The sequence below is a fragment of the Esox lucius genome, chromosome 20 (assembly GCF_011004845.1).
Source record: "Esox lucius isolate fEsoLuc1 chromosome 20, fEsoLuc1.pri, whole genome shotgun sequence".
In the NCBI taxonomy this organism is placed as follows: domain Eukaryota; kingdom Metazoa; phylum Chordata; class Actinopteri; order Esociformes; family Esocidae; genus Esox; species Esox lucius.
The window spans coordinates 44693689-44720140 of NC_047588.1; the positions used below are offsets into that span (position 1 = coordinate 44693689).

Below are 26452 nucleotides of genomic sequence, written 5' to 3' on the forward strand. Positions count from 1 at the left end.
GGGACAGTACCGATGGCGTGTCTCTCATAGTAGTAGTTAAGGGGACAATACCGATGCCGTGTCTCTCATAGTAGTAGTTAAGGGGACTGTACCGATGGCGTGTCTCTCATAATAGTTGGCCAGTTCTCTCATCTCCTTAGCCTCATCATCCTCTTCCTCATCTTCCTCAGCAAGCTTCTTCAGGATCTTACTGGCTGCCAGAGCTGCTGACATACAATCCAGGCACTGCACACGTACACAAAGACAAACACGTTAAGCCGTAACGTAATGACTTCACCAGTCAGTCACCCAACTCCATAGACAAAGATAATCAAAACCAGTCAGTCAGTCAGTCACCCAGCTCCACAGACTAAGATAATCAAACCAGTCAGTGAGTCAGTCACCCAGCTCCATAGACCAAGACAATTAAACCAGTCAGCCAACGAGTCAGCCAACTAGTCTGTCCGCTCCATAGAACCGACAGAGAATAAGACATCTACACCAGTTAATCAGCCCGCCAGCCATTCAGCTAGTCAGTTAGTCAGTCAGTCAGTCAGCAGTATAGACTGACAACTACAGAAGTCAGCTAGTCAGCCAGTCAGTCAGGAGTATACTGACAACTACAGAAGTCAGTGAGTGTTATAGTCAGTGTTATAGACTGGGCTGCGTTATTATCTAACCTACCTGTTCCCAGGCAATCTCAGCCAGCTCCTTCTTGTTTTGCAGGATGGCCCAAAGGAAAAGATCTCTGACTGGGTCCCTGTGAGATGCTCCTCCCCTGTCTGGTCCTAGACCTGGGACTGATGAGAACTGCTGCTTCAGTGGGACTTTTGATTGCAGCTATCAAAGGGGAGACATTGTAGGTCAGAGGTCAGCTAGCAGGACTACAAGTGATACAGTGTCAGTGACCCTGCTATTACAGGTCATACAGTGTCAGTGACCCTGCTACTACAGGTCATACAGTGTTAGTGACCCTACTACTACAGGTCATACAGTGTCAGTGACCCTACTACTAGAGCTCATACAGTGTCAATGACACAACTACAACAGGTCATACAGTGTCAGTGACACTACTACTCCAGGTCATACAGTGTCAGTGACACAACTACTCCAGGTCAAACTACAGGTCATACAGTGTCAGTGACACTACTACTACTGGTCATACAGTGTCAGTGACACTACTACTCCAGGTCAAACTACAGCTCATACAGTGTCAGTGACACAACTACAACAGGTCATACAGTGTCAGTGACTCTACCACTACAGGTCATACAGAGTAAGTGAACCTGCTACTAGAGGTCATACAGAGTCAGTGACCCTGCTACTAGAGGTCATACAGTGTCAGTGACCCTGCTACTAGAGGTCATACAGCATCAGTGACCCTGCTATTAGAAGTCATACAGCATAAGTGACCCTGCTACTAGAGATCATACAGCATAAGGCACACTGCTCAGACAATTATACTCACATTGACTGAAACATCCTCCTTGAGGTAGCTAATTGCTAGGCCAGGCAGTGGGTAGAGGGGCTGGGTAAAACTGCCCAGAAGGTGGCGTATTTCATCTGAGACAAGACGGAGACTGATATTCAACGGAGCAGCAGTCCTCTCAGTCTGGATGCGCTTGACCAGGAGCCGCAGAAAAAAGCAGGAGGTGGGGAGATGGGTGTAGAGGTGACAGAGAGTAGTGTCCTCTTGCAGGAATTGTCTCAGACACACCCCATTCTCTAGGAACAGCCGGACAAACTGGTGCTTGTTGCCCAACAGGGCAGAGAACATCGCCTCGTGAAGGTCACTGGACTGGACAGGTGAAAGAAGATTAGATTCAACTTTATTGTCATTGAACAGTATATGTACAGTACAACGAAATGCAGTTAGCATAAGTATAATGTATGTTACAAGTGGCATGTTTATACAGTGGGGAGAACAAGTATTTGATACACTGCCGATTTTACAAAAATCCAGAAAATCCATTTAATTCCATGACATAAGTATTAGATCACCTACCAACCAGTAAGAATTCCGGCTCTCACAGACCTGTTCATTTTTCTTTTAGAAGCCCTCCTGTTCTCCACTCAATACCTGTATTAACTGCACCTGTTTGAACTTGTTACCTGTATAAAAGACACCTGTCCACACACTCAATCAAACAGACTCCAACCTCTCCACAATGGCCAAGACCAGAAAGCTGTATAAGGACATCAGGGATAAAATTGTAGACATGCACAAGGCTGTGATGGGCTACAGGACAATAGGCAAGCAGCTTGGTGAGAAGGCAACTACTGTTGGCCCAATTATTAGAAAATGGAAGAAGTTCAAGATGACGGTCAATCTCCCTCGGTCTGGGGCTCCATGCAAGATCTCACCTCGTGGGGCATCAATGATTATGAGGAACTACATGGCAGGACCTGGTCAATGACCTGAAGAGAGCTGGGACCACAGTCTCAAAGAAAACCATTAGTAACACACTACGCCGTCATGGATTTAAATCCTGCAGTGCACGCAAGGTCCCCCTGCTCAAGCCAGCGCATGTCCAGGCCCGTCTGAAGTTTGTCAATGAACATCTGGATGATCCAGAGGAGGAATGGGAGATGGTCATGTGGTCTGACGAGTCAAAAATAGAGCTTTTTGATCTAAACTCCACTCGCCGTGTTTGGAGGAAGAAGGATGAGTACAACCCCAAGAACACCATCCCAAACGTGAAGCATGGAGGTGGAAACATCATTCTTTGGGGATGCTTTTCTGCAAAGGGGATGGGACGACTGCACCGTATTGAGGGGAGGATGGATGGGGCCATGTATCACAAGATTCCCTCAGTAAGATCATTGAAGATGGGTCATGGCTGGGTCTTCCAGCATGACAACAACCCGAAAAACACAGCCAGGGCACCTAAGGAGTGGCTCCGTAAGAAGCATCTCAAGGTCATGGAGTGGCCTAGCCAGTCTCCAGACCTGAACCCAATAGAAAATCTTTGGAGGGAGCTGAAAGTCCGTATTGCCCAACGACAGCCCCGAAACCTGAAGGATCTAGAGAAAGTCTGTATGGAGGAGTGGGCCAAAATCCCTGCTGCAGTGTGTGCAAACCTGGTCAAGAACTACAGGAAACGTATGATCTCAGTAATTGCAAACAAAGGTTTCTGTACCAAATATTAAGATCTGCTTTTCTGATGTATCACATACTTATGTCATGCAATAACATGCTAATTAATTACTTAAAAATCATACAATTTGATTTTCTGGATTTTTGTTTTATATTCCGTCACTCACAGTTGAAGAATACCTATGATAAAAATACAGACTTCTACATGCTTTATAAGTGGAAAAACCTGCAAAATTGGCAGTGTTTCAAATACTTGTTCTCCCCACTGTATATGTGCAATGAATTCGAATGCAAGAACAAACGGTAATTCTATATGTGTAGTTAAGGCAAAGTGAAGGTGGCATGTGCAACTGCAGGGATGGCAGCAGTGAGGTTCCCGAGGTAGACATGTACATGAAGCAACCTTATCAGACTTTGTAAAGCAGTGTCAGAGTCCACTAGTACAAGGAGAGTAGTGCAACAAGGTCCCTGAGAGGCGGTACTAAGCAATGAGCTCGCTTTGTGAGATTTTTTTTTTTTTTTACCAAGCAGACTGTCATGACCAAAACATTTGGGCTGTAAATCAATAACTACTTCAGTTACATTCAGTGGATTCTTAATAGCAGTGTTTTCATTAGTTGTGATGCACACAAGCTTTAGAGGAGCCCATTGTTTTTCATGTCCTCTTGTTTTTCAAAGGGACTGATCCCTGCACTTGATGACATTGAGAAACGTGACAATGTGTTCTTTAACGTTCTGTAGGATTCTGATGATACCTTCCATTGGCTCTCTTCGGTGAAGATGTCACTCTTAGCAATGTCCACTCTGTTCCAGGCTACTGCAAGCTCCAGCTGTCTCTCCCAGCTCTCCCTCCCCTCAGACCCACTGCTCCTATTGGCTGGGAATGGTTAGAGAGACAGTTTATTATTCTCTTCCAGCTCTCCCTCCCCTCAAACCCGCTGATCCTATTGGCTGGGAAGGGTTAATATACAGTAGCGAGGTGTTTCTGTCTGATACCTTTAAGCAGCGCCTGGAGAATAGCCACATCAACATCTCCGTGGTCATCTTCACTGATACGGAACACTGTCAGTAGCTGAGACATCTGGATCATGTCCTGAATCTGGAAAAAAGGAGTAGAACTTACAGTCTATGAAATGAATTTCTATGTTTAAAAGAAAACAGATAACTACATTCACCTAAAGGATTATTAGGAACACCTGTTCAATTTCTTATTAATGCAATTATCTAATCAACCAATCACATAGCAGTTGCAATGCATTTAGGGGTGTGGTCCTGGTCAAGACAATCTCCTGAACTCCAAACTGAATGTCAGAATGGGAAAGAAAGGTGATTTAAGCAATTTTGAGCATGGCATGGTTGTTGGTGCCAGACGGGCCGGTCTGATTATTTCACAATCTGCTCAGTTACTGGGATTTTCACGCACAACCATTTCTAGGGTTACAAAGAATGGTGTGAAAAGGGAAAAACATCCAGTATGCGGCAGTCCTGTGGGCGAAAATGCCTTGTTGATGCTAGAGGTCAGAGGAGAATGGGCCGACTGATTCAAGCTGATCGAAGAGCAACTTTGACTGAAATAACCACTCGTTACAACCGAGGTATGCAGCAAAGCATTTGTGAAGCCACAACACGCACAACCTTGAGGCGGATGGGCTACAATAGCAGAAGACCCCACCGGGTACCACTCATCTCCACTACAAATAGGAAAAAGAGGCTAAAATTTGCACAAGCACACCAAAATTGGACAGTTGAAGACTGGAAGAATGTTGCCTGGTCTGATGAGTCTCGATTTCTGTTGAGACATTCAGATGGTAGAGTCAGAATGAGAACATGGATCCATCATGCCTTGTGACCACTGTGCAGGCTGGTGGTGGTGGTGTAATGGTGTGGGAGATGTTTTCTTGGCACACTTTAGGCCCCTTAGTGCCAATTGGGCATCGTTTAAATGCCACGGCCTACCTGAGCATTGTTTCTGACCATGTCCATCCCTTTATGACCACCATGTACCCATCCTCTGATGGCTACATCCAGCAGAATAATGCACCATGTCACAAAGCTCAAATAATTTCAAATTGCTTTGACAATGAGTTCACTGTACTGAAATGGCCCCCACAGTCACCAGATCTCAACCCAATAGAGCATCTTTGAGATGTGGTGGAACGGGAGCTTCGTGCCCTGGATGTGTATCCCACAAATCTCCATCAACTGCAAGATGCTATCCTATCAATATGGGCCAACATTTCTAAAGAATGCTTTCAGCACCTTGTTGAATCAATGCCAGGTAGGATTAAGGCAGTTCTGAAGGCGAAAGGGGGTCAAAGACAGCATTAGTATGGTGTTCCTAATAATCCTTTAGGTGAGTGTAGTTACAGTTTTTCTACATATTACCTTCTTGGTCCATTCTATGACCATAAGCTCAGTGAAGGAAGCATACTCCTGACAAAAGAACCTCTTCAATAGCTGGTGGATGAGGGACAGGGTAACCTTGGCAACAGGAAAACCAGCCACATGAGCGATGACGTCAGCCAGACGACCTGACCCCTCCAAGACAACACAGGGGGTCCCATTCAGCATGGCCATGTAGATTGTCTGGAGATGAGGGAGTGGTCAGTGTGGGGTCAGGGACACAGGACTGATAAATTACATAATCATATTATCAACAACCAGTCAAACCATACGTTGACTAAACCAAGCGGTAGTCATGATTAACATCCAGTCAGAGGGTAAACTGTACGTTGACTAAACTACAAGGTAGTCATTATTAACATCCAGTCAGAGGGTAAACTGTATGTTGACTAAACTACAAGGTAGTCATTATTAACATCCAGTCAGAGGGTAAACTGTACGTTGACTAAACTACAAGGTAGTCATTATTAACATCCAGTCAGAGGGTTAACTGTACTTGGCTAAACTACAAGGTAGTCATTATTAACATCCAGTCAGAGGGTTAACTGTACTTGGCTAAACTACATGGTAGTCATTATTAACATCCAGTCAGAGGGTTAACTGTACTTGGCTAAACTACAAGGTAGTCATTATTAACATCCAGTCAGAGGGTTAACTGTACTTGGCTAAACTACAAGGTAGTCATTATTAACATCCAGTCAGAGGGTTAACTGTACTTGGCTAAACGACGTGGTAGTCATTAACATCCAGTCAGAGAGTAAACTGTACGTTGACTAAACTAGATGTGTTCTAGTACATTTAGAGTGCCTGGTCCTCCCTCCAACACCACACACACAACTGGAATCCTGACTCCACTTTCTGGAAAAGACATACAGGACTTGGATTAGAGTTACTGTGGTTCTCATGTTTCTTTGACAGGGAAATATACACATAAAACATATATAGACATTGAAATGTCTATAGATAGATATATAGATAGAGCAAAAACTGTTAGATACCCGCTGCCAAAAGTAAAGATAACCAGTGCAACACAAACAACATAGTGAACATAACCAATCACTTCATTTACAGTATTTTCACATTCATAGTCAGAACTATTTGTCCATTACATCATTCTAAATGCTTTTATCCTTTTAAAACTTGCGTGTAATGTTTATTTGATATGTTAGACTTCTGTCATTTTTATTTCACTTTTGTTATTATACATTTGTTGTTTTCCACTTTGTCTTTCAACCTAAACAAATGTAAGTTTGAATATTTAATAGACAGGCATACATAGGGATAGAAATTAAAATCAAAACCCCTCACGGTCTGACCTTTGTTTCCCAGTGGCTGCTGGGAAATTAGTCTTTCCAGTCGTGAGCGTAGTTCTATCTCAACACCGTAGCGTCCATTTGTCCCATCATCCACCAACAGGAAGTGGGAGTGGTTGTTGTCCAGACAGGACATGTGGCCCTGGGTCTGAACATCTTGGGAGTAGTAAGCCGGGAACCGCCCCTGAAGAGAGGAGGAGAAAGAGGAGGTGGAAGAAGCCTAAGAAGACAGATGTTATGGAGAGACAGAGCTTTGTCTCCTGCTGGTCTCATAGTGGTCAGTTGCTCAGGTAGACTTACAGACAATGAATGGGATTAAATAGAATTGGTATGAATGGGAATTGATTGGTATTATTGGGAATCAATTGGTATTCATGGGCACTGGTTAATATTAGTTGGTATTGATTGGTATTAATGGGCACTGATTAATATTAGTTGGTATTGATTGGTATTAATGGGCACTGATTAATATTAGTTGGTATTGATTGGTATTAATGGGTATTGATTGTATGTACCAGGCACTCGCTTTCAGTATCTCAGAAACAACCTCCTTTCTGTGTATTTCATGCACAGCTCTGGATTTCTTCATGCACCTCTCTGTATTTAGCTTGATTTGTCCTTCCCTCAGTCCTTACCGTTCTCCCAGTCTCTCGTGCCGGTAACCTTGCCAACACTGCTCCCACCATCATTCAACACTGCAGCTACTACTAACCAGGTGATGAGTGATACCTTGTTTTCACGCTTGGCATTTAGGGCTAAAGTTTGGCCTAGATTTTGGTCTCATCAAACTATTATTTTTTTCCCCCTCATGCTTCATTCTCTCTGGGTAATGCTTTAAGAGCCAATCAACTCCAAAAGGCCTTTTAATCAGGAATGGCTCCCATGTCAACAACACCATAAAGGCCTGATTAATGGAATGCTGCAGAGATGTCTGTCCTTCTGGCACATTCTCTCATCTCTGCAGAGAAACCCGGAAAATGTTAGGGTGGCCTTTGGATTCTTGATAACCTTGACCAATGTCATTATTGCCAGGTTACTTAGTTTGATGAGGTCGGCAGCTCCAGGAAGAGTCTTAGGGTTTACCTTGGAAATGTAGTTCTTTACCTCAGTGGGGACCATGGAAATGTAGTTCTTTACCTCAGTGGGGACCATGTAAATTAAGTTCTTTACCTCAGTGGGTACCATGGAGATGTAGTTTCTTTCCTGTGGGTCTACTTAGTAGTAGTAGATTCTTACCTGAGGGTGTACCAGGGAGATGTAGTTTCTTACCTGAGGGTGTACCAGAGGTTTTCTGTTGTGAATGACTCCCCAGGTTGCAATTCCAATGGTCACTATCTGCCCCTCTGTTGAGTTGTTGCTGAGGATGTAGTCCCTCACCGCTTGACCAGTGTGCTTCATCACTCCTGTGTGAGTCCCACCTGTGATGATCCAGGCCCCTGGGACAGAAAACAAAAAAATATCATGTTCTACAGATCACAGTCCAAACAGTTACAATAATACAGGAAATACAGCATGAAAACAGTCAACCCTCTGCATACAAGTATACTCACAAGTCAAAGCCAACCTGATTTAAATGGCTGACCTGTTGTCTGAGCCACTTTGATGAGGCCCCGGCGGAACTGGGCCTTCAGCTGAGGTTTCATGTAAAAGTTTTTGGCCCCCCCGGTGACTGAGATGATCAGGTTGGGAGGAGGGAGCTTCCAATGTTCTGTCAGGAGCTGGTACAGGACTTCTGGTTTAGTGTCTGAAGAGACTCGCACATACTGAATGAAATGTGAAAGTCAGAATGACAGAGACAGACAGATATGTTGTGGTTAGTAATGAGGTACAAGTAAGTATGTTCATTTCAATAGCGTGCCAAATCTACATATGTTTCATGAAACACACATCCATGAATAAACACACATCCATGACTAAACACACATCCATGAATAAACACACGTCCATGAATAAACACACATCCATGAATAAACACGCATCCATGAATAAACACGCATCCATGAATAAACACGGATCCATGAACAAACACACATCCATGAATAAAACACACATCCATGAATAAACACACATCCATGAATAAACACACATCCATGAATAAACACACATCCATGTATAAACACACATCCATGAATAAACACGCGTCCATGAATAAACACACGTCCATGAATAAACACGCAGCCATGAATAAACACGCAACCATGAATAAACACGCATCCATGAATAAACACACATCCATGAATAAACACACGTCCATGAATAAACACACATCCATGACTAAACACACATCCATGAATAAACACACGTCCATGAATAAACACGCATCCATGAATAAACACGCATCCATGAATAAACACGGATCCATGAACAAACACACATCCATGAACAAACACACATCCATGAATAAACACACATCCATGAATAAACACACATCCATAAATAAACACACATCCATGTATAAACACACATCCATGTATAAACACGCATCCATGAATAAACACGCATCCATGAATAAACACGCATCCATGAATAAACACGCATCCATGAATAAACACGCATCCATGAATAAACACGCAACCATGAATAAACACACATCCATGAATAAACACACGTCCATGAATAAACACACGTCCATGAATAAACACACATCCATGAATAATCATGCATGCATGAATAAACACACATCCATGAATAAACACACATCCATGTATAAACACACATCCATGTATAAACACACATCCATGAATAAACACACGTCCATGAATAAACACACATCCATGAATAAACACGCATCCATGAATAAACACACATCCATGTATAAACACACATCCATGTATAAACACACATCCATGAATAATCATGCATGCATGAATAAACACACATCCATGAATAAACACACATCCATGAATAATCATGCATGCATGAATAAACACACATCCATGTATAAACACACATCCATGTATAAACACACATCCATGAATAAACACACGTCCATGAATAAACACACATCCATGAATAAACACGCATGCATGAATAAACACACATCCATGAATAAACACACATCCATGAATAAACACACATCCATGAATAAACACACATCCATGTATAAACATGCATCCATGTAAAAACATGCTGTATATGTCCTTTGTACCTTGCCAGTCTTCTGTCCCAAACCACCAAAGCTGATGTCTCCAAAAGCATCAGTGGGAACCTGCCGTACATGGTTGTGTCTGTCCCATGTTACAGCCTGGTTGCTCTCAGGTTTAATAGAGTCATCAACATGGTGAATCTTCAGGTAGCCACACATACAGACCCCCTCCCTGTAGCAGACAGTCATCCAATAAACAGTCATTAGAGAACCAGTCGTCCAGTAACCAGTCATTAAAGAACAAGTCATCGAATAACCAGTTATCAGACTCACAACCAGCAGCATGCTGTTAGTATATGTCAGTATTTTATGATGCTGTGAGCATATGTCAGTATTTTATGATGCTGTTAGTATATGTCAGTATTTTATGATGTTGTTAGTACATGTCAATATTTTATGTTGTTAGGATATGTCAGTATTTTATGATGCTGTTAGTATATGTCAGTATTTTATCATGTTAGTACATGTCAGTATTTTATGATGCTGTTAGTATAAGCCAGTATTTTATGATGCTGTTAGCAAAAGTCAGTATTTCTTGACGCTGTTAGTATGTCAGTATTTTATGATGCTTTTCAGTGCTCGAAGTGAGGCGGTACATTTTACTCTTACTGCACTTTTTCTTGCGTACCGCTACTTCTCACATGCAGCCGGTACTCTACCACTGACAGAAAAAGCGTCAGTGAGATTTGTAATGACCTAACGTAACGTTACATAAACTACACTACCCAGAGGGCAATACGTGACTTACTAAAGATCTTGACGAATCACTTAAAGGCAAGCAGTCGGTTCACCCTATCAGGAGCTGTCTGATGGCTGTGGCTTCCGCCTGAGCGGATATGCAAATGAAAGAGAGTACCGGCACCTTTTTTTCTCCACTTCAAGCACTGATGCATTTAGTATATGTCAGTATTTTATGATGATGTTACCATATGTCAGTATTTTAGGATGCTGTTAGCATATGTCAGTATTTTATGGAGCTGTTAGCATTTGTCAGTCAGTATTTTATGATGCTATTAGCATATGTCAGTATTTTATGGAGCTGTTAGCATTTGTTAGTCAGTATTTTATGATGCTGTTAGCATATGTCAGTATTTTATGGAGCTGTTAGCATTTGTTAGTCAGTATTTTATGATGCTGTTAGCCTAAGTCAGTATTTCATGACGCTGTTAGTATGTCAGTATTTTATGATGCTTTTAGTTTATGTCAGTATTTCATAATGCTGTTAGTATATGTCAGTATTTTATGATGTTGTTAGCATATGTCAGTATTTTATGAAGCTATTAGCATAAGTCAGTATTTTATGGAGCTGTTTGCATATGTCATTTTTTTATGAAGCTGTTAGCATATGTCAGTATTTTATTATGCTATTAGCATAAGTCAGTATTTTATGATGCTGTTTGTATGCTGAGAAGCATCCCCAAGGTCACAGAGGAATGCGTCTCTCATGTTACCAAAATCCCACAGCAACGACTAAATTCAGTGGATAGTGTAATTCTCTAACACAGATAATCCCACATCATCCACTAAAGCCAATTCATAGTGTAATCCTTTAACCCAGCCAATCCCACATCATCCACTAAACCCACTTCATAATGTAATCCTCTAACCCCGCCAATCCCACATCATCCACTAGAACCACTTTCTAATGTAATCCTCTAAACCAGCCAATCCTACATCATCCACAAAACCCACTTCATAGAGGAAGCCTCTAACCCAGCCAATCCCACATCATCCACTAAACCCAGCATAGAGCACATCATCCACTAAACCCAGCATAGAGCACATCATCCACTAAATCCTTTAACCCAGCATATGGTAGTCTGCAGTACCTGTCACCTTGGACATAGAAGCAGCACTCCTCCTTCTGGATGTTGTCTTTAATCCAGGAGGCCAGGTAGTGCTGGGTGGAGGGACAAAGAGACAGTTTAGAGGTTTTAGCAGCGCTAACGGCCAGACTGTGAGCCAGGCTGGGTTCTAGCAGCAAAGACTCCCCCATCCTGAGAGAGAGGCAGACGGGACGACCAGCAGCTCATTGTAGGGTGTTGCAGGGAGAGGAGAGCTCAGCTCTCAGCACTGCATCAGTGACGTCACAACAACCAGGCTTGAGTAGGGCAGCTGCTGTGTGAAGCAGAAATCTTGTCAAGCTCCTACGGTAAGCCGTTTTCACAGGCAGACTAAACTAATAGGTATTTTGATCAGATTAGTTCAGAAAAATATCTCATGTAAGAATATCTAGTTTGATTGATCAAAAGACCAATTAGTGGGAGGAAAAGCCATACAAATTATGCAACTATTTGTATTTGAAATTCTTGAATTACCCACCATCTTCTAAAAACCGGGCCACATGGCTAGTTGGTGGAAAAACAGTTGACTCAAATCGAATTTCGATGCAAATATTATGTCTAGACAGATACGTGCTAGATTTAGGATGTAATACGAACATAATGTTAAGTTGTCGGTTATATTCACAAATACTTATTCAAATGTAGCAGGATATTAAATTAAATGTTTTTTGTTAAATTTTTGTTAAATTTTCATTTCTTTTTGAAAACATAAATGTAAGGAATTTGAGTGAATCCAGAACCCTGCATTTTTGTATGGAAATCATCAATTGATTTGGGTAATACTTACTAAGCCTGTGAATAATCTTTCACACTGTGCCTATGTAATCACAGTCAGAATTAATCCAGTTTTCAGGGATACAGTATATACAGGGCAATGCAAGGCAATTTTCAGACTATATTCAGGCTATCTTGTTGCTTGCTCTATGTAGTATCAGGTTCGGGATCTGTAAAAGCACTTTGTGACAACTGCTGATGTAAAAAGGGCTTTATAAAATACATTTGATTGATTTGATCTTGAGACTATATTCAGGTTATCTTCAGACTATCTTCCTCGTCCTACTCTACAGGATAGGAAGTGGCTGGTAGCGCAAAAAAAAGGAGATACAGTACATTTACAGTATCTCACAAAAGTGAGTACACCCCTCACAATTTTGTAAATATTTGAATATATCTTTTCATGTGACAACACTGAAGAAATGACACTTTGCTACAATGTAAAGTAGTGAGTGTACAGCTTGTATAACAGTATACATTTACTGTCCCCTCAAAATAACTCAACACACAGCCATTAATGTCTAAACCGCTGTCAACAAAAGTTAGTACACCCCTAATTGAAAATGTCCAAATTGGGCCCAATTAGCCATTTTCCCTCCCCGGTGTCATGTGACTCATTAGTGTTACAAGGTCTCAGGTGTGAATGAGGAGCAGGTGTGTTAAATTTGGTGTCACTGCTCTCACACTCATACTGGTCACTGTAAGTTCAACATGGCACCTCATGGCAAAGAACTCTCTGAGAACCTCTGGACTCAGCCCACATGCATTTATTCATTATTACAATTGTACTCTTAATATGTTCACCCGGCACAGCCAGAAGAGGACTGGTCACCCCTCTGAGCCTGGGTCCTCTCTAGGTTTAAATTTCGTGGTCTGGGGCTGAATGAGTGCTGCCGGCTCTGGGGAGCTACGGTTCATTGAGGGAACCATGAATGCCAACATGTACTGGGACATACTGTAGCAGAACATGATCCCCTCCCTTTAGAGACTGGGCCACAGGGCAGTATTCCAACATAATAACGAACCCAAACACATCTCCAAGACAACCACTGCCTTGTTAAAGAAGCTGAGGGTAAAGGGGATGGACTGGCCAAGCATGTCATCATGGAGGTGTGGAAGAGGACTCCAGTGGCAACCTGTGAAGCTCTGGTGAACTCCATACCCAAGAAGTTAAGGCAGTGCAGGAAAACAATGACACTTATGGCCCAATTTGGACATTTTCACTTAGGGGTGTACTAACTTTAGTTGCCAGCTGTTTAGACATTAATGGCTGTGTGTTGTGTTATTTTGAGGGGACAGCAAATGTACACTGTTATACAAGCTGTACACTCACTACTTTACATTGTAGCAAGTGTCATTTCTTCAGTGTTGTCACATTAACAGATATAATCAAATATTTACAAAAATGTGAGGGGTGTACTAACCTTTGTGAGATACTTTACATACTGGATAACTTTTTTGTAAGCCAGACCAATTCAGATTGTTTATCCACTAACTGTTTTTGGATGACATCAGATGTTTTTGCATTAGATTATACAATTAAATTAAATAATAACAAAATCTATTAAAATAAAAAGAATAAATTAAAACGATTAAATACATTTAAAAACAACAACAAAAATAAACAAATATTTTTAAATTACTTTGTTTCTTTAAGACCCAGATAAAACAATTCTAAAATGAAATTGTACAAACCTTTTTAATATCAGAAAATAGCTGGCTCAGTCCTGTTCTGATCTGGACCTTGACTGACCCCAGCCGGCTGTCAATTTTATCTGGATGGATCTTTATCTCACATCTGGGCAACATTTCTTTGAACCAGAACCGTTTTCAGTGTTTACTGAAACATCAAAATCATCTCTAGCTGAAAGAGTGAAGTTAATTTACAGCAGATCTATAATTCGGAATAGATTAAATGATGTCTGAATGAATAAAGTAACAAATGCTGATTTTCCAAACATCAGAGATAACCACATATATGGGATTAAATTATAACAGTTGCTGTAATCAAAGCAACTGAGTGATTGTTAAAGGTTTGTCTTTGCCAATAAATTCTCAAACACACAGTAATTGTTTGCTATAAGTCAATCAAAACATACTGTACAGGTGTTTGCCATCAGTGCCTGATCAGTGCCTCATTCCACCGCCAGCTCCTCAGGAGAGTTTCCATAATGAGGAAAAACAGAGCTGCTGTGCTACATCATAGAAACAGCGACTCCACCCTTCCAGGAACACCATTAACTCACCAACCTCAACCAAGCCGTACATCAGGGCCCATATTTGTAATGCCTTCCTGATGTAAGTGCTGTCTGTGATAATAAAATAACCAGGTGAAGGTAATCCTAAATCAGAGCTCCTACTCTTAGAGGCTTTATAAAACCTGTAGTCACATATTCACAGTAGAATATCATTACAATACAGTAATATAATAGACTAAAAGACAGACAGGCGGACAGACAGGCAGACAGACAGATATCAGGCTAATATGGTTGAGAAAGCTTGGACTGGGAGAACAGCACTTCCGGATCTTTCTCCAAATACACAGAATTTGTGGAATTCACTCTTAGAATATTGCCAGAATCTGGAAGGATTAACATACTAAAGACAGTCTATGTATTTACATAGGCAGTCCAATTAATTTGCTAAGAATTGGTATTCAAACCAATCAGTACAGACATTTTGCCACACATCTGCTGAAGACCAGAACGATGTTGCCTGTTTATAGTCAGATAATCGCTTGCCCAGAAGGTCTGGAGCCTCGTCGTTACAGCTGCTAACCAGATAAAAATCCTGAGCCTGAACAAGGTCATTATCCCTGAACAAGGTCATTATCCCTAAATGCTCCCTGGTTGTACCTGTAAATGAGGATGTGTTGTCTGTTATACTCAGTTGGTAACAGAGTAAATACATACATGCATACATAGTTTTACGTACCATTGACTACCTTCCCAATTCACCTGCGCCCAGTATTCGTATCACATGAGTTGAAGGAACATCAAGACCAAGTTCCATAACCACACCCACAACAAAATGTCAGGCCACCATTGCCACAGCAACAGTTGCCAAGAGAGGCATCCATTCACAACAATAGTCTGAACACATCTTAATGTCTCAGCTTTCAGCGGCACATGACTGACTGAATTACAGACTAGCATGAGTATCTAATGATCTCTGGTGACATTGCACTGGAACCCACACTGAAACAGTAATATACTGTGGTTTGACAGTCTCAGTGCACTGGAACCCACACTGAAACAGTAATATACTGTGGTTTGACAGTCTCAGTGCACTGGAACCCACACTGAAACAGTAATATACTGTGGTTTGACAGTCTCAGTGCACTGGAACCCACACTGAAACAGTAATATACTGTGGTTTGACAGTCTCAGTGCACTGGAACCCACACTGAAACAGTAATATACTGTGGTTTGACAGTCTCAGTGCACTGGAACCCACACTGAAACAGTAATATACTGTGGTTTACCAGCCTCAATGCACTGGAACCCACACTGAAACAGTAATATACTGTGGTTTGACAGTCTCAGTGCACTGGAACCCACACTGAAACAGTAATATACTGTGGTTTGACAGCCTCAATGCACTGGAACCCACACTGAAACAGTAATATACTGTGGTTTGACAGTCTCAGTGCACTGGAACCCACACTGAAACAGTAATATACTGTGGTTTACCAGCCTCAATGCACTGGAACCCACACTGAAACAGTAATATACTGTGGTTTGACAGTCTCAGTGCACTGGAACCCACACTGAAACAGTAATATACTGTGGTTTGACAGCCTCAATGCACTGGAACCCACACTGAAACAGTAATATACTGTGGTTTGACAGTCTCAGTGCACTGGAACCCACACTGAAACAGTAATATACTGTGGTTTGACAGTCTCAGTGCACTGGAACCCACACTGAAACAGTAATATACTGTGGTTTGACAGTCTCAGTGCACTGGAACCCACACTGAAACAGTAATATACTGTGGTTTGACAGTCTCAGTGAACTGGAACCCAGAAACTTTTCAGAATCAGAATTCCCTTAACTTTCACAAGTTTAAACTATGCCAGCATTTAATTTGGTGTAATGGTGCAAGCTAATGGTATTGTACATAAATGTTGGATATTATTCTGCCCCTACCATATTAAAAATATAAAATTTAATGGGACAGAATAGCATATAATATACAGTATAAAGTTATGCATGACACATTTCTAACGTATGGTCAGAATAGTATACAGTGGATATAAAAAGTCTACACACCCCTGTTAAAATGCCAGGTTGTTGTGATGTAAAAGAATGAGACAAAGATAAATTATGTCAGAACTTTTTCCACCTTTAATGTGAAAATTCAATTGAAAAACAAACTGAAATCTTTGAGGGGGAACAATAAAATATAAATAACTCACAATAATCTGTATACAACATTGATTTGAAGCATGTAGGTCAGGTAATCAGACAGCTATTGTAATTCTAAACTGTACATTAAGTTTTAATATCTTCATATAAAATATATTTATATCTATAGTATCCATATAAAAGTCTGGCAATCTATAAAGAGCAACCCATTTCCACTTCGTCCTGAACAGTTTAATATTGGTTTCAGGTTTTTAGGTGATGTTGTCCAAGAGTTGTAGAGATTTGAAAATGTTGACGTTCCCTTGCGACGTTCGTTGGTTACGTGCAGACGGACTATGATATCGCCATAAAGGTCTCCTTCCATTTGGAAACTCCTGTCGGAATCGAGAAAACGAGACCTGCGTAGTGTGGTCCAAACTGTTTCCTTAATAACGAGACTAACCCGAGGCCTGTAGCTTAAAATGTTTGCGAGCTATTGAGCTTTGAATGTCTGAATAGGCTATCTGTCAAATATCGAACGTCAAACTATCTTTACCACGGTCTTTCACCGTGCCTACTACACAATGGATCATTTAGCAACCAAGGAGTAATGGCTTATATTTATTTTGAAATACAGTTAGTGCCATATGTAATGCCTTTGCATTAATTGCACATCTATAGGCTACATGCCACTTGTAACGTAAACTAGGCCTATACTTAATAATTGTACATTTTCTGCCCGTCTGGTTAGACGCAAACTGAATTTCGTTAAACTGTGCTTGTATTGTTCAATGACAATAAAGCTGAATCTAAATCTAAAAAAAGTTTATTTTGTTTTATTGAGTGATGCGCGCATTTAGTTGGGTCGGTCGGGAATCCTGCAATGGACTTACGTAATTATCAAACAGATGATTGTTGTTATGGTTTCTAATTGTTGTTTTGGATGTCAGTGAAAAACAGCCGATGCCCCTCCTAATGTTTTAAAAACGGTTTGGTTGAGTCAATACCACTATATGCTTCTCCTGTTGCGCAATCTGTCCCCAGTCTTTTCAATGTCCGATGCAAGATGTTCATTTTAGTGTGCAGTTTGTCAGTCTCAAAGTATCCATTCAGTATTCTACAACTTTGGGGGTTTAGGGATAGTTATTTTGGGGGTTAGGGATAGTTATTTTGGGGGTTAGGGATAGTTAATGGGGGTTTAGGGATAGTTAATGGGGGTTAGGGATAGTTATTTTGGGGGTTAGGGATAGTTAATGGGGTTAGGGATAGTTATTTTGGGGGTTAGGGATAGTTAATGGGGGTTTAGGGATAGTTAATGGGGGTTAGGGATAGTTATTTTGGGGGTTAGGGATAGTTAATGGGGGTTTAGGGATAGTTATTTTGGGGGTTAGGGATAGTTATTTTGGGGTTTAGGGATAGTTAATGGGGGTTAGGGATAGTTATTTTGGGGTTTAGGGATAGTTAATGGGGGGTTAGGGATAGTTATTTTGGGGGTTAGGGATAGTTATTTTGGGGGTTAGGGATAGTTATTTTGGGGGTTAGGGATAGTTAATGGGGGTTAGGGATAGTTATTTTGGGGGTTAGGGATAGTTATTTTGGGGGTTAGGGATCGTTATTTTGGGGGTTAGGGATCGTTATTTTGGGGGTTAGGGATAGTTATTTTGGGGGTTTAGGGATAGTTAATGGGGGATGTGCGGTTGTCTTGATGTTGTCGGAAAGGAGGTCTGTTTTAAGTACCAGAGATTAATTTCTGTCCCTATTCGCCCCTCCCCAAAATGAGCCATACTGCCCAACATACAGCCCACACACAAGGAACGCCACCAACGGACGTTAACTCAGTTTTCTATTTTCTATCAGGATTTGGAACCATTTGTCAGGATTATATGAAACGTTTAGTTTTATTTTGGAGTATCTGTCCCTAAAAAAATGTATCATAACGAATATTTTAACTCAACTGAGAATCCTATAGGACTGTTCCAAATGAGAGAAACTCCTTGTATGTTTTGACTACTGTGAGGGAATTTTCTATAAAGTCCATATATAATCACACGTTTTATGAATATATCAATATGCATGAATAATCACACGTTTTAGGGAATATATTAACGAGTGATCCAACAACACTATGAGTTCTTAGATGATGCAGCCCACACACACAGACAGAAAGGCCTCAGAAAACATATGGCCTTGAGATTGAGGCAGTTGGTCTTGACGTTCCATAGGGGTTTACCAGTAACTGTGCAACTCAGCAGAACAGCATTCTGTGTCCAGATATTCATGGCCCTGAAATTTATGGCTTTTTGAGTTCAATGAAAGTGTGACCCCAACATGAACCATGAGATCTTCAAGTTAAGTTAAGGACACTCAGGAAGTGATGAGGGGCAAAAAGTAAACTCTGCCCTAAGGAGAACTTCCAAAGGATGGTCAGATGGCGTGATGGTTGGTCAGATGGTGTGATGGTTGGTCAGATGGCGTGATATTTGAAGATTTGGTATAAAGATACAGGGGCAAGAGAAAAACCCTGCCTTAAAAGGGACTTCCAAAGGTGATGATCATATGGCGTGATGTTTGAAGATTTTGTATAAAAGTACTTACAATTTGGGTGTATCTGCAGAAGGGCTTTAATGTCTGTCATTGTTCTATGATTTTCATTAAAGTCTATTGGATTCACAAGTTCCTGAGTTGAAGTGCTTTTTGTTTTAGTCATTGTGGACTTGGTTTTCCACGACAATACCAACATTTCCTTTTAAATTATTCTCATCCTTACAAAAGGATGAAGCAAGCAAGTAAACTTATTTATATTTCAGATTTTTTTCTTTTACATTTTACTATGAGTTAATAGTTGCAGTGAAATAGGTTTTATGATAATTAACTGGAAGTGATAATTAGTCCCCAGTTATTCTGTATACAATAAATGACAGACAAATCTTCCTTACAGCACAATATTTATTCAACAATATACAGATTCATTTCTCTATATATTTCAGATTGGTCTTTATTTTATATTGTCTTGCTTTCAATATTTCTTTTACATTTTTTATATATACAGGATTTAAAATAGTATTCTTTCCATTTACAACATTAATGGTACAGTGTTTCACATCTTCAGCTGCTCCAGTTGAAGTGTCTAAATTGGATTCATTCTTACTGTTGATTTATTATGTCACACACCATCTCCTCCCAACAGCAGCAAACATGCAGGGAGGCAAAGAAGGGGCCCATACTAGAGTCCAACCCCCTCAGAGCCCAAATGGGCCTGAGGGGGACAGTTCATCAGAGGCCCCTGGTTCCCTCTATAGACTGTCTCATCTATCATTCAGAATGCGGACTCATGGTTGGGTCCCAAGCCAGGTCCATCTAATCTCAGTAGCATCTGTCAATAAACTTCATAAATAAATAATAGTTATATGTAATCGTTATAAACATTTTGCTTCTCTCTGTAGCACTGACATCTCTATGCGAAAGTGGGTGTACTTCCACAGAACCAAATCACCTATAACCTGCAGATCAATCCAGCAGCATTAAAGCCATACAAATAAATGAAAAACAAATGTTGCATAGAATCATTTCTGACATCAAACACCAGAGTGAAGCCAGAGTGCGAGCAGAAGTCCTGAGACCATCCAACTCCTTAAACTTATTTGGTTTGAAAAGAAAAATAATGAAAATCTGACTGCACTTCCTGTCAGACGCCATCTGTTGGATGTGACATGGCTCAGATCTGTTGGATGAGACTCAGCAACTAAGCCCTGACTAGTCTCGAGGACACCTACCATTTACTTATCAATTTGTCAACTGTGTTCTTCTTTCAGAATTTTGCCCGTTAAGAAAGCTAAGAACAGATTTATATTTACACCAATGACATGGGAGCAAGCAGGGTTAATGGTCTTGCATAGGGACCGAACGACAGGGGTCTGTCACATTGTCTGCTTCGTTTACTGGCCCAATGCTCCTGACCACTCAACTGTCCTGCAGCCCCACAGTCTAGCGGAGACTGTGCCTCTAGTTAACAACCACTGGACACAAGATGGATGGATAAAGTGCATCATACTGTATAAGACCAGAGCCCACGTCATCATTAACACGCAATGGAAAAACTAAGAGATTAGAGAGGGCTGAGGAGGGTCAGTGAGGTCAGAATACAGGCTGGGGGGTGGGGGGGGGGGGGGGGGAGTAGAGGGCTGAGGGTGTCAGAGATAAGTGATGTGGGGTTATAGTCACCAAGCAACCCCAGGTTGGACACCATGTAGTCACCTAGCAACCCCAGGGTCGACACCATAGTCACCTAGCAACCCCAGGGTCGACACCATAGTCACCTAGCAACCCCAGGGTCGACACCATAGTCACCTAGCAACCCTAGGGTCGACACCATACAGTCACCTAGCAACCCCTGGCTAGACACCATACAGTCACCTAGCAACCCCAGGATAGACACCATACAGTCACCTAGCAACCCCAGGATAGACACCATACAGTCACCTAGCAACCCCAGGATAGACACCATACAGTCACCTAGCAACCCCAAGAATGACACCATACAGTCACCTAGCAACCCCAAGATAGACACCATACAGTCACCTATCAACCCCAGCATGAATCTGTCAGTACAGAGTGGTGCCTACTGAGATAAACATGTATATATTTCTTTACACTATATTCCCTAGACAGGGTTGACATTATATATTTCTCTACACTATATTCCCTAGACGGGGTTGACATTGGCGTGCCCTCAGGTTATCAGTTTATAAAATACACACAGCCATTAACTTACCCACCTCTTACACAGGCAGAAAACAGCACATCTGACCATACATTTTATAGCCATACGGATTGATGCTGATGATGCCCAGGGCCTGAATATACCCAGAGAGCCTCAGTCCAGATCACCATACTGCCTCTGACCACACTGCATTCATTACATCTGAAAGGCCAAACTGATCCCAGACCAGCTCCAACACGGATAATGGGCCTTAGGAAAGTGGGTCCCTCTGCAGAGTTCCTTCTACTGTGTCCATATACTGTACAGTATACAGCTTTATATTAAGACATTTACATTGTTGTAGTTCTCTATAAGATGATCTGTTTTGGCACATAGGGTGACGGGATAAGATACCCATCAGCACCCTATTTCACGTCTTCCTTCTTATAGGCCCTAGAGACACAGTGCATCTCAGATCCCTGTATAGTGTCTTCCTTCTTATAGGCCCTATTGAGACACAGTGCATCTCAGATCCCTGTATAGTGTCTTCCTTCTTATAGGCCCTATTGAGACACAGTGCATCTCAGATCCCTGTATAGTGTCTTCCTTCTTATAGGCCCTATTGAGACGCAGTGCATCTCAGATCCCTGTATAGTGTCTTCCTTCTTATAGGCCCTATTGAGACACAGTGCATCTCAGATCCCTGTATAGTGTCTTCCTTCTTATAGGCCCTATTGAGACACAGTGCATCTCAGATCCCTGTATAGTGTCTTCCTTCTTATAGGCCCTAGAGACACAGTGCATCTCAGATCCCTGTATAGTGTCTTCCTTCTTATAGGCCCTATTGAGACGCAGTCGCAGCTGGTGTCTTTTGTTAGGACGTGGTGCAGCTCGACAAGGGGACTCATTACCAGATAGAAACATGCAGCATCACAAGCAGATAGAAAACCAAGCTACTGCACAGAAACAGCATCAGACAGAGACGAGGTCAGAGAAGAAAACACTGTACAAAGAGGAGACCCAAACATACTCCATGCATGTTACAAAATTGCACTTAAAAACAAATACAGAAGCACAACTAAAGATGTATACAAAGGAAACAATTATTCTAGTTCAGCTGTATGACATCACTAACTACCAGTATGATGTGTAGCTATGACATCACTAACTAGCTGTGTGACTTATAGCTTTATGAGGTCTAGCTGTGACATCACTAACTAGCAGTATGATGTGTAGTTATGACATCACTAACTAGCAGTATGATGTGTAGTTATGACATCACTAACTAGCTGTGTGACGTATAGGTTTGAGGTCTAGGTGTGACATCACCAATTACCAGTATGATACTTAGCTGTTTGACAACTACAGTGGATATAAAAGGTCTACACACCCTGTTGAAATGCCAGGTTTTTGTGATGTAAAAGAATGAGAAAGATAAATCATGTCAGAACCTATAATGTGAAAAATTCAATTGAAAAACAAACTGAAATCTTCGAGAGGGAAAAATGAAAAATAAAAACCTTACAATAACCTAGTTGCATAAGTATGCACACCCTTTTATAACTGGGGATGTGGCTGTGTTCAGAATTAACAAATCACAGTCAAACTCATGTTAAATAGAAGACATTACACACCTGCCATCATTTAAAGTGACTCTGATTAATCACAAATAAAGTTCAGCTGTTCTAGTAGGACTTTCCTGACATTTTCTTAGTTGCATCTCAGAGCAAAGGCCATTTTCCGCAGAGAGCTTCCAAAGCATCAGAGAGATCTCATTGTTGAAAGATATCAGTATCAGACAGGAAAAGGGTGCAAAATAATTTCCAAAGAATTAGATATACAATGGAACACACTGAAGACAGTTATCATCAAGTAGAGAAAAAATGGCACAACAGAGACATTACCAGCAACTGGACATCCCTCCAAAATATATGAAAAGACAAGAAGAAAACTGGTCAGGGAGGCTTCCAAGAGGCCTAAAGCAACATTAAAGGAAATGCAAGAATTTCTGGCTAGTACTGGCTGTGTGCTACATGTGACAACAATCTCCCGTATTCTTCACATGAATGGGCTATAGGGTAGAGTGGCAAGACGAAAGCCTTTTCTTACAAAGAAAAACATTCAAGGCCGGCTGATGTCCCCCAAAAGCACGTGGGAAAATGTGTTATGGTCTGATGAAACCAAGGTTGAACTTTTTGGCCATAATTCCAAAAGGTATGTTTGGCACAAAAACAACACTGCATATCACCCAAAGAACACCATACCCACAGAGAAGCATGATGGTGGCAGCATCATGCTTTGGGGCTGTTTTTCTTCAGCTGGAACCAAGGCCTTAGTCAGGATAGAGGGAATTATGAACAGTTCCAAATACCAGGCAATTTTGGCACAAAACCTTCAGGCGTCCGTTAGAAAGCTGGAGATGAAGAGGAACTTCACCTTTCAGGATGACAACGACCCAAAGCTCACATCCAAATCCACAAAAGCATGGCTTCACCAGAAGAAGATTAATGTTTTGGAATTGCCCAGCTAGAGCCCAGACCTGAATTCAATTATACATCTGTGGGATGATCTGAAAAGGGCTGTGCACAGGAGATGTCCTCACCATCTGACAGATTTGGAGCGCTTTTGCAAAAAAGAGTGGGCAAATACTGCCACGTCAAGACGTGCCATACTAATAGACTCCTACCAAAAAATTATGAGTGCTGTAATAAAATCAAAAGGTGCATCAACAAAGTATTAGTTTAAGGGTGTGCACACTTATGCAACCAGGTTTTTTTTTCTTTCTCAGATTTCAGTTCGTTTTTCAATTGAATTGTTCACATTATAGGTCACATTAAAAGGTGGAAAAAGTTCTGACATGATTTATCTTGGTCTCATTCTTTTAAATCAAAAGAACCTGGCATTTTAACAGGGGTGTGTAGAGTTTTTATATCTACTGTACCTGTGATGCATAGCTGTATGACATCACTAACTTGCTGTGACTGATTAAGCTGTGACATCACTAATTAGCTGTATGATGTTTAGCTGTGACATCGCTAATTAGGTGTATGATGTTTAGCTGTGACATCACTAATTAACTGAATGACGTCGAGCTGTGACATCACTAATTAGCTGTATGATGTTAGCTGTGACATCACTAATTAGCTGTATGATGTTAGCTGTGACATCACTAATTAGCTGAATGACGTTGAGCTGTGACATCCCTAACTACCTGTAAGAAACATGGTGGTAAACCGGCAAGAAAAACAGAATCCCATTATGAAGCAAGTCCACCGGGGTGTTTGCGTGGATGATCAACAGACTTGAAGAACTCTGTGGTCATGAAAACATTGGACTACAGACAACAGCCACAATGCGGCCATAACTCAAACATCACATACGGAGAGCCCGTGTTGTGATATATGTCTGTCTGCCTGCCTGCCTGCCTGCCTGTCTGTCTGTCTGTCTGCCCCTCTGTCACGACCACAAAGGTCTGGGCTGATAAGAACTCTCCAACCCCACCAAACCCTTACTGCACAAAAGGTACAGACTGAGATGATGTTCCCATCAGTACAAAACAGCGTGATGACTGTTAGGTTGTGTTCCTGTCAGTAGAGAACAGCATGATGACTGTTAGGTGGTGTTCCTGTCAGTAGAGAACAGCATGATGACTGTTAGGTGGTGTTCCTGTCAGTAGAGAACAGCATGATGACTGTTAAGTGGTGTTCCTGTCAGTAGAGAACAGCATGATGACTGTTAGGTGGTGTTCCTGTCAGTAGAGAACAGCATGATGACTGCCGTGGGAACTACAGAACTCATCCAAGTGTCAGAGCAAAGGTCTTATTACTAGAGGATGATTTTATAGAAGAAAATTAATTCTGTTGTGGTTGGTCCTCCATTTCCTGGGATTCAAGAAAGTCTGTTTCTCCAGCGTGTTCAGTCAAGGTGGTCTGTTTCTCCAGCGTGTTCAGTCAAGGTGGTCTGTTTCTCCAGCGTGTTCAGTCAAGGTGGTCTGTTTCTCCAGCGTGTTCAGTCAAGAAGGTCTGTTTCTCCAGCGTGTTCAGTCAAGAAGGTCTGTTTCTCCAGCGTGTTCAGTCAAGAAGGTCTGTTTCTCCAGCGTGTTCAGTCAAGAAGGTCTGTTTCTCCAGCGTGTTCAGTCAAGAAGGTCTGTTTCTCCAGCGTGTTCAGTCAAGAAGGTCTGTATCTCCAGCGTGTTCTGTCAAGGTCTGTTTTTCAGCGTGTTCAGTCTTTCTATAGTTTAGTTAACAGGATCCATTTCTCCAGCGTGTTCAGTCTTTCTGTAGTTTAGTTAACAGGATCCATTTCTCCAGCGTGTTCAGTCTTTCTATAGTTTAGTTAACAGGATCCATTTCTCCAGCGTGTTCAGTCTTTCTATAGTTTAGTTAACAGGATCCATTTCTCCAGCGTGTTCAGTCTTTCTATAGTTTAGTTAACAGAATCCATTTCTCCAGCGTGTTCAGTCTTTCTATAGTTTAGTTAACAGGATCCATTTCTCCAGCGTGTTCAGTCTTTCTATAGTTTAGTTAACAGAATCCATTTCTCCAGCGTGTTCAGTCTTTCTATAGTTTAGTTAACAGGATCCATTTCTCCAGCGTGTTCAGTCTTTCTATAGTTTAGTTAACAGGATCCATTTCTCCAGCGTGTTCAGTCTTTCTATAGTTTAGTTAACAGAATCCATTTCTCCAGCGTGTTCAGTCTTTCTAAAGTTTAGTTAACAGGATCCATTTCTCCAGCGTGTTCAGTCTTTCTATAGTTTAGTTAACAGGATCCATTTCTCCAGCGTGTTCAGTCTTTCTATAGTTTAGTTAACAGAATCCATTTCTCCAGCGTGTTCAGTCTTTCTAAAGTT

At 41.4% G+C, this 26452-nt stretch overlaps 2 protein-coding genes across 10 annotated transcripts in view; both read right to left on the minus strand.

Annotated features, from left to right (window-relative positions):
- Positions 1 to 14748, minus strand: part of LOC105007749 (transient receptor potential cation channel subfamily M member 2) — a 78873-nt gene extending 64125 nt beyond the window's left edge. For 3 of the 8 annotated variants that reach the window (XR_004574942.1, XM_034289133.1, XM_034289134.1), the window contains exons 1-13: positions 14251 to 14748; positions 11767 to 11837; positions 9941 to 10109; positions 8375 to 8555; positions 8062 to 8228; positions 6796 to 6976; positions 6276 to 6337; positions 5462 to 5662; positions 4073 to 4175; positions 3832 to 3953; positions 1448 to 1777; positions 664 to 819; positions 93 to 225 (exon numbers count right to left, since the gene is read on the minus strand). Coding sequence is in view for 7 of the 8 variants with exons in the window: in XM_034289133.1 (XP_034145024.1) it covers positions 93 to 225; positions 664 to 819; positions 1448 to 1777; positions 3832 to 3953; positions 4073 to 4175; positions 5462 to 5662; positions 6276 to 6337; positions 6796 to 6976; positions 8062 to 8228; positions 8375 to 8555; positions 9941 to 10109; positions 11767 to 11837; positions 14251 to 14364 (1990 nt within the window). In the remaining variant the exon portion in view is untranslated. Of the gene's footprint in view, positions 1 to 92; positions 226 to 663; positions 820 to 1447; positions 1778 to 3831; positions 3954 to 4072; positions 4176 to 5461; positions 5663 to 6275; positions 6338 to 6795; positions 6977 to 8061; positions 8229 to 8374; positions 8556 to 9940; positions 10110 to 11766; positions 11838 to 14250 lie in introns of those variants that run through there. The other 5 variants (XM_029115956.2, XM_029115955.2, XM_034289131.1 and 2 more) reach the window with 3 other exon arrangements.
- Positions 14749 to 25813: 11065 nt separating this feature from the next.
- Positions 25814 to 26452, minus strand: part of LOC105007748 (protein FAM126B) — a 47560-nt gene continuing 46921 nt past the window's right edge. For both annotated transcript variants that reach the window (XM_029115592.2, XM_029115593.2), the window contains one exon: positions 25814 to 26452. This exon is cut by the window's right edge and continues 1814 nt beyond it. The gene's annotated coding sequence lies outside the window, so the exon portion shown is untranslated.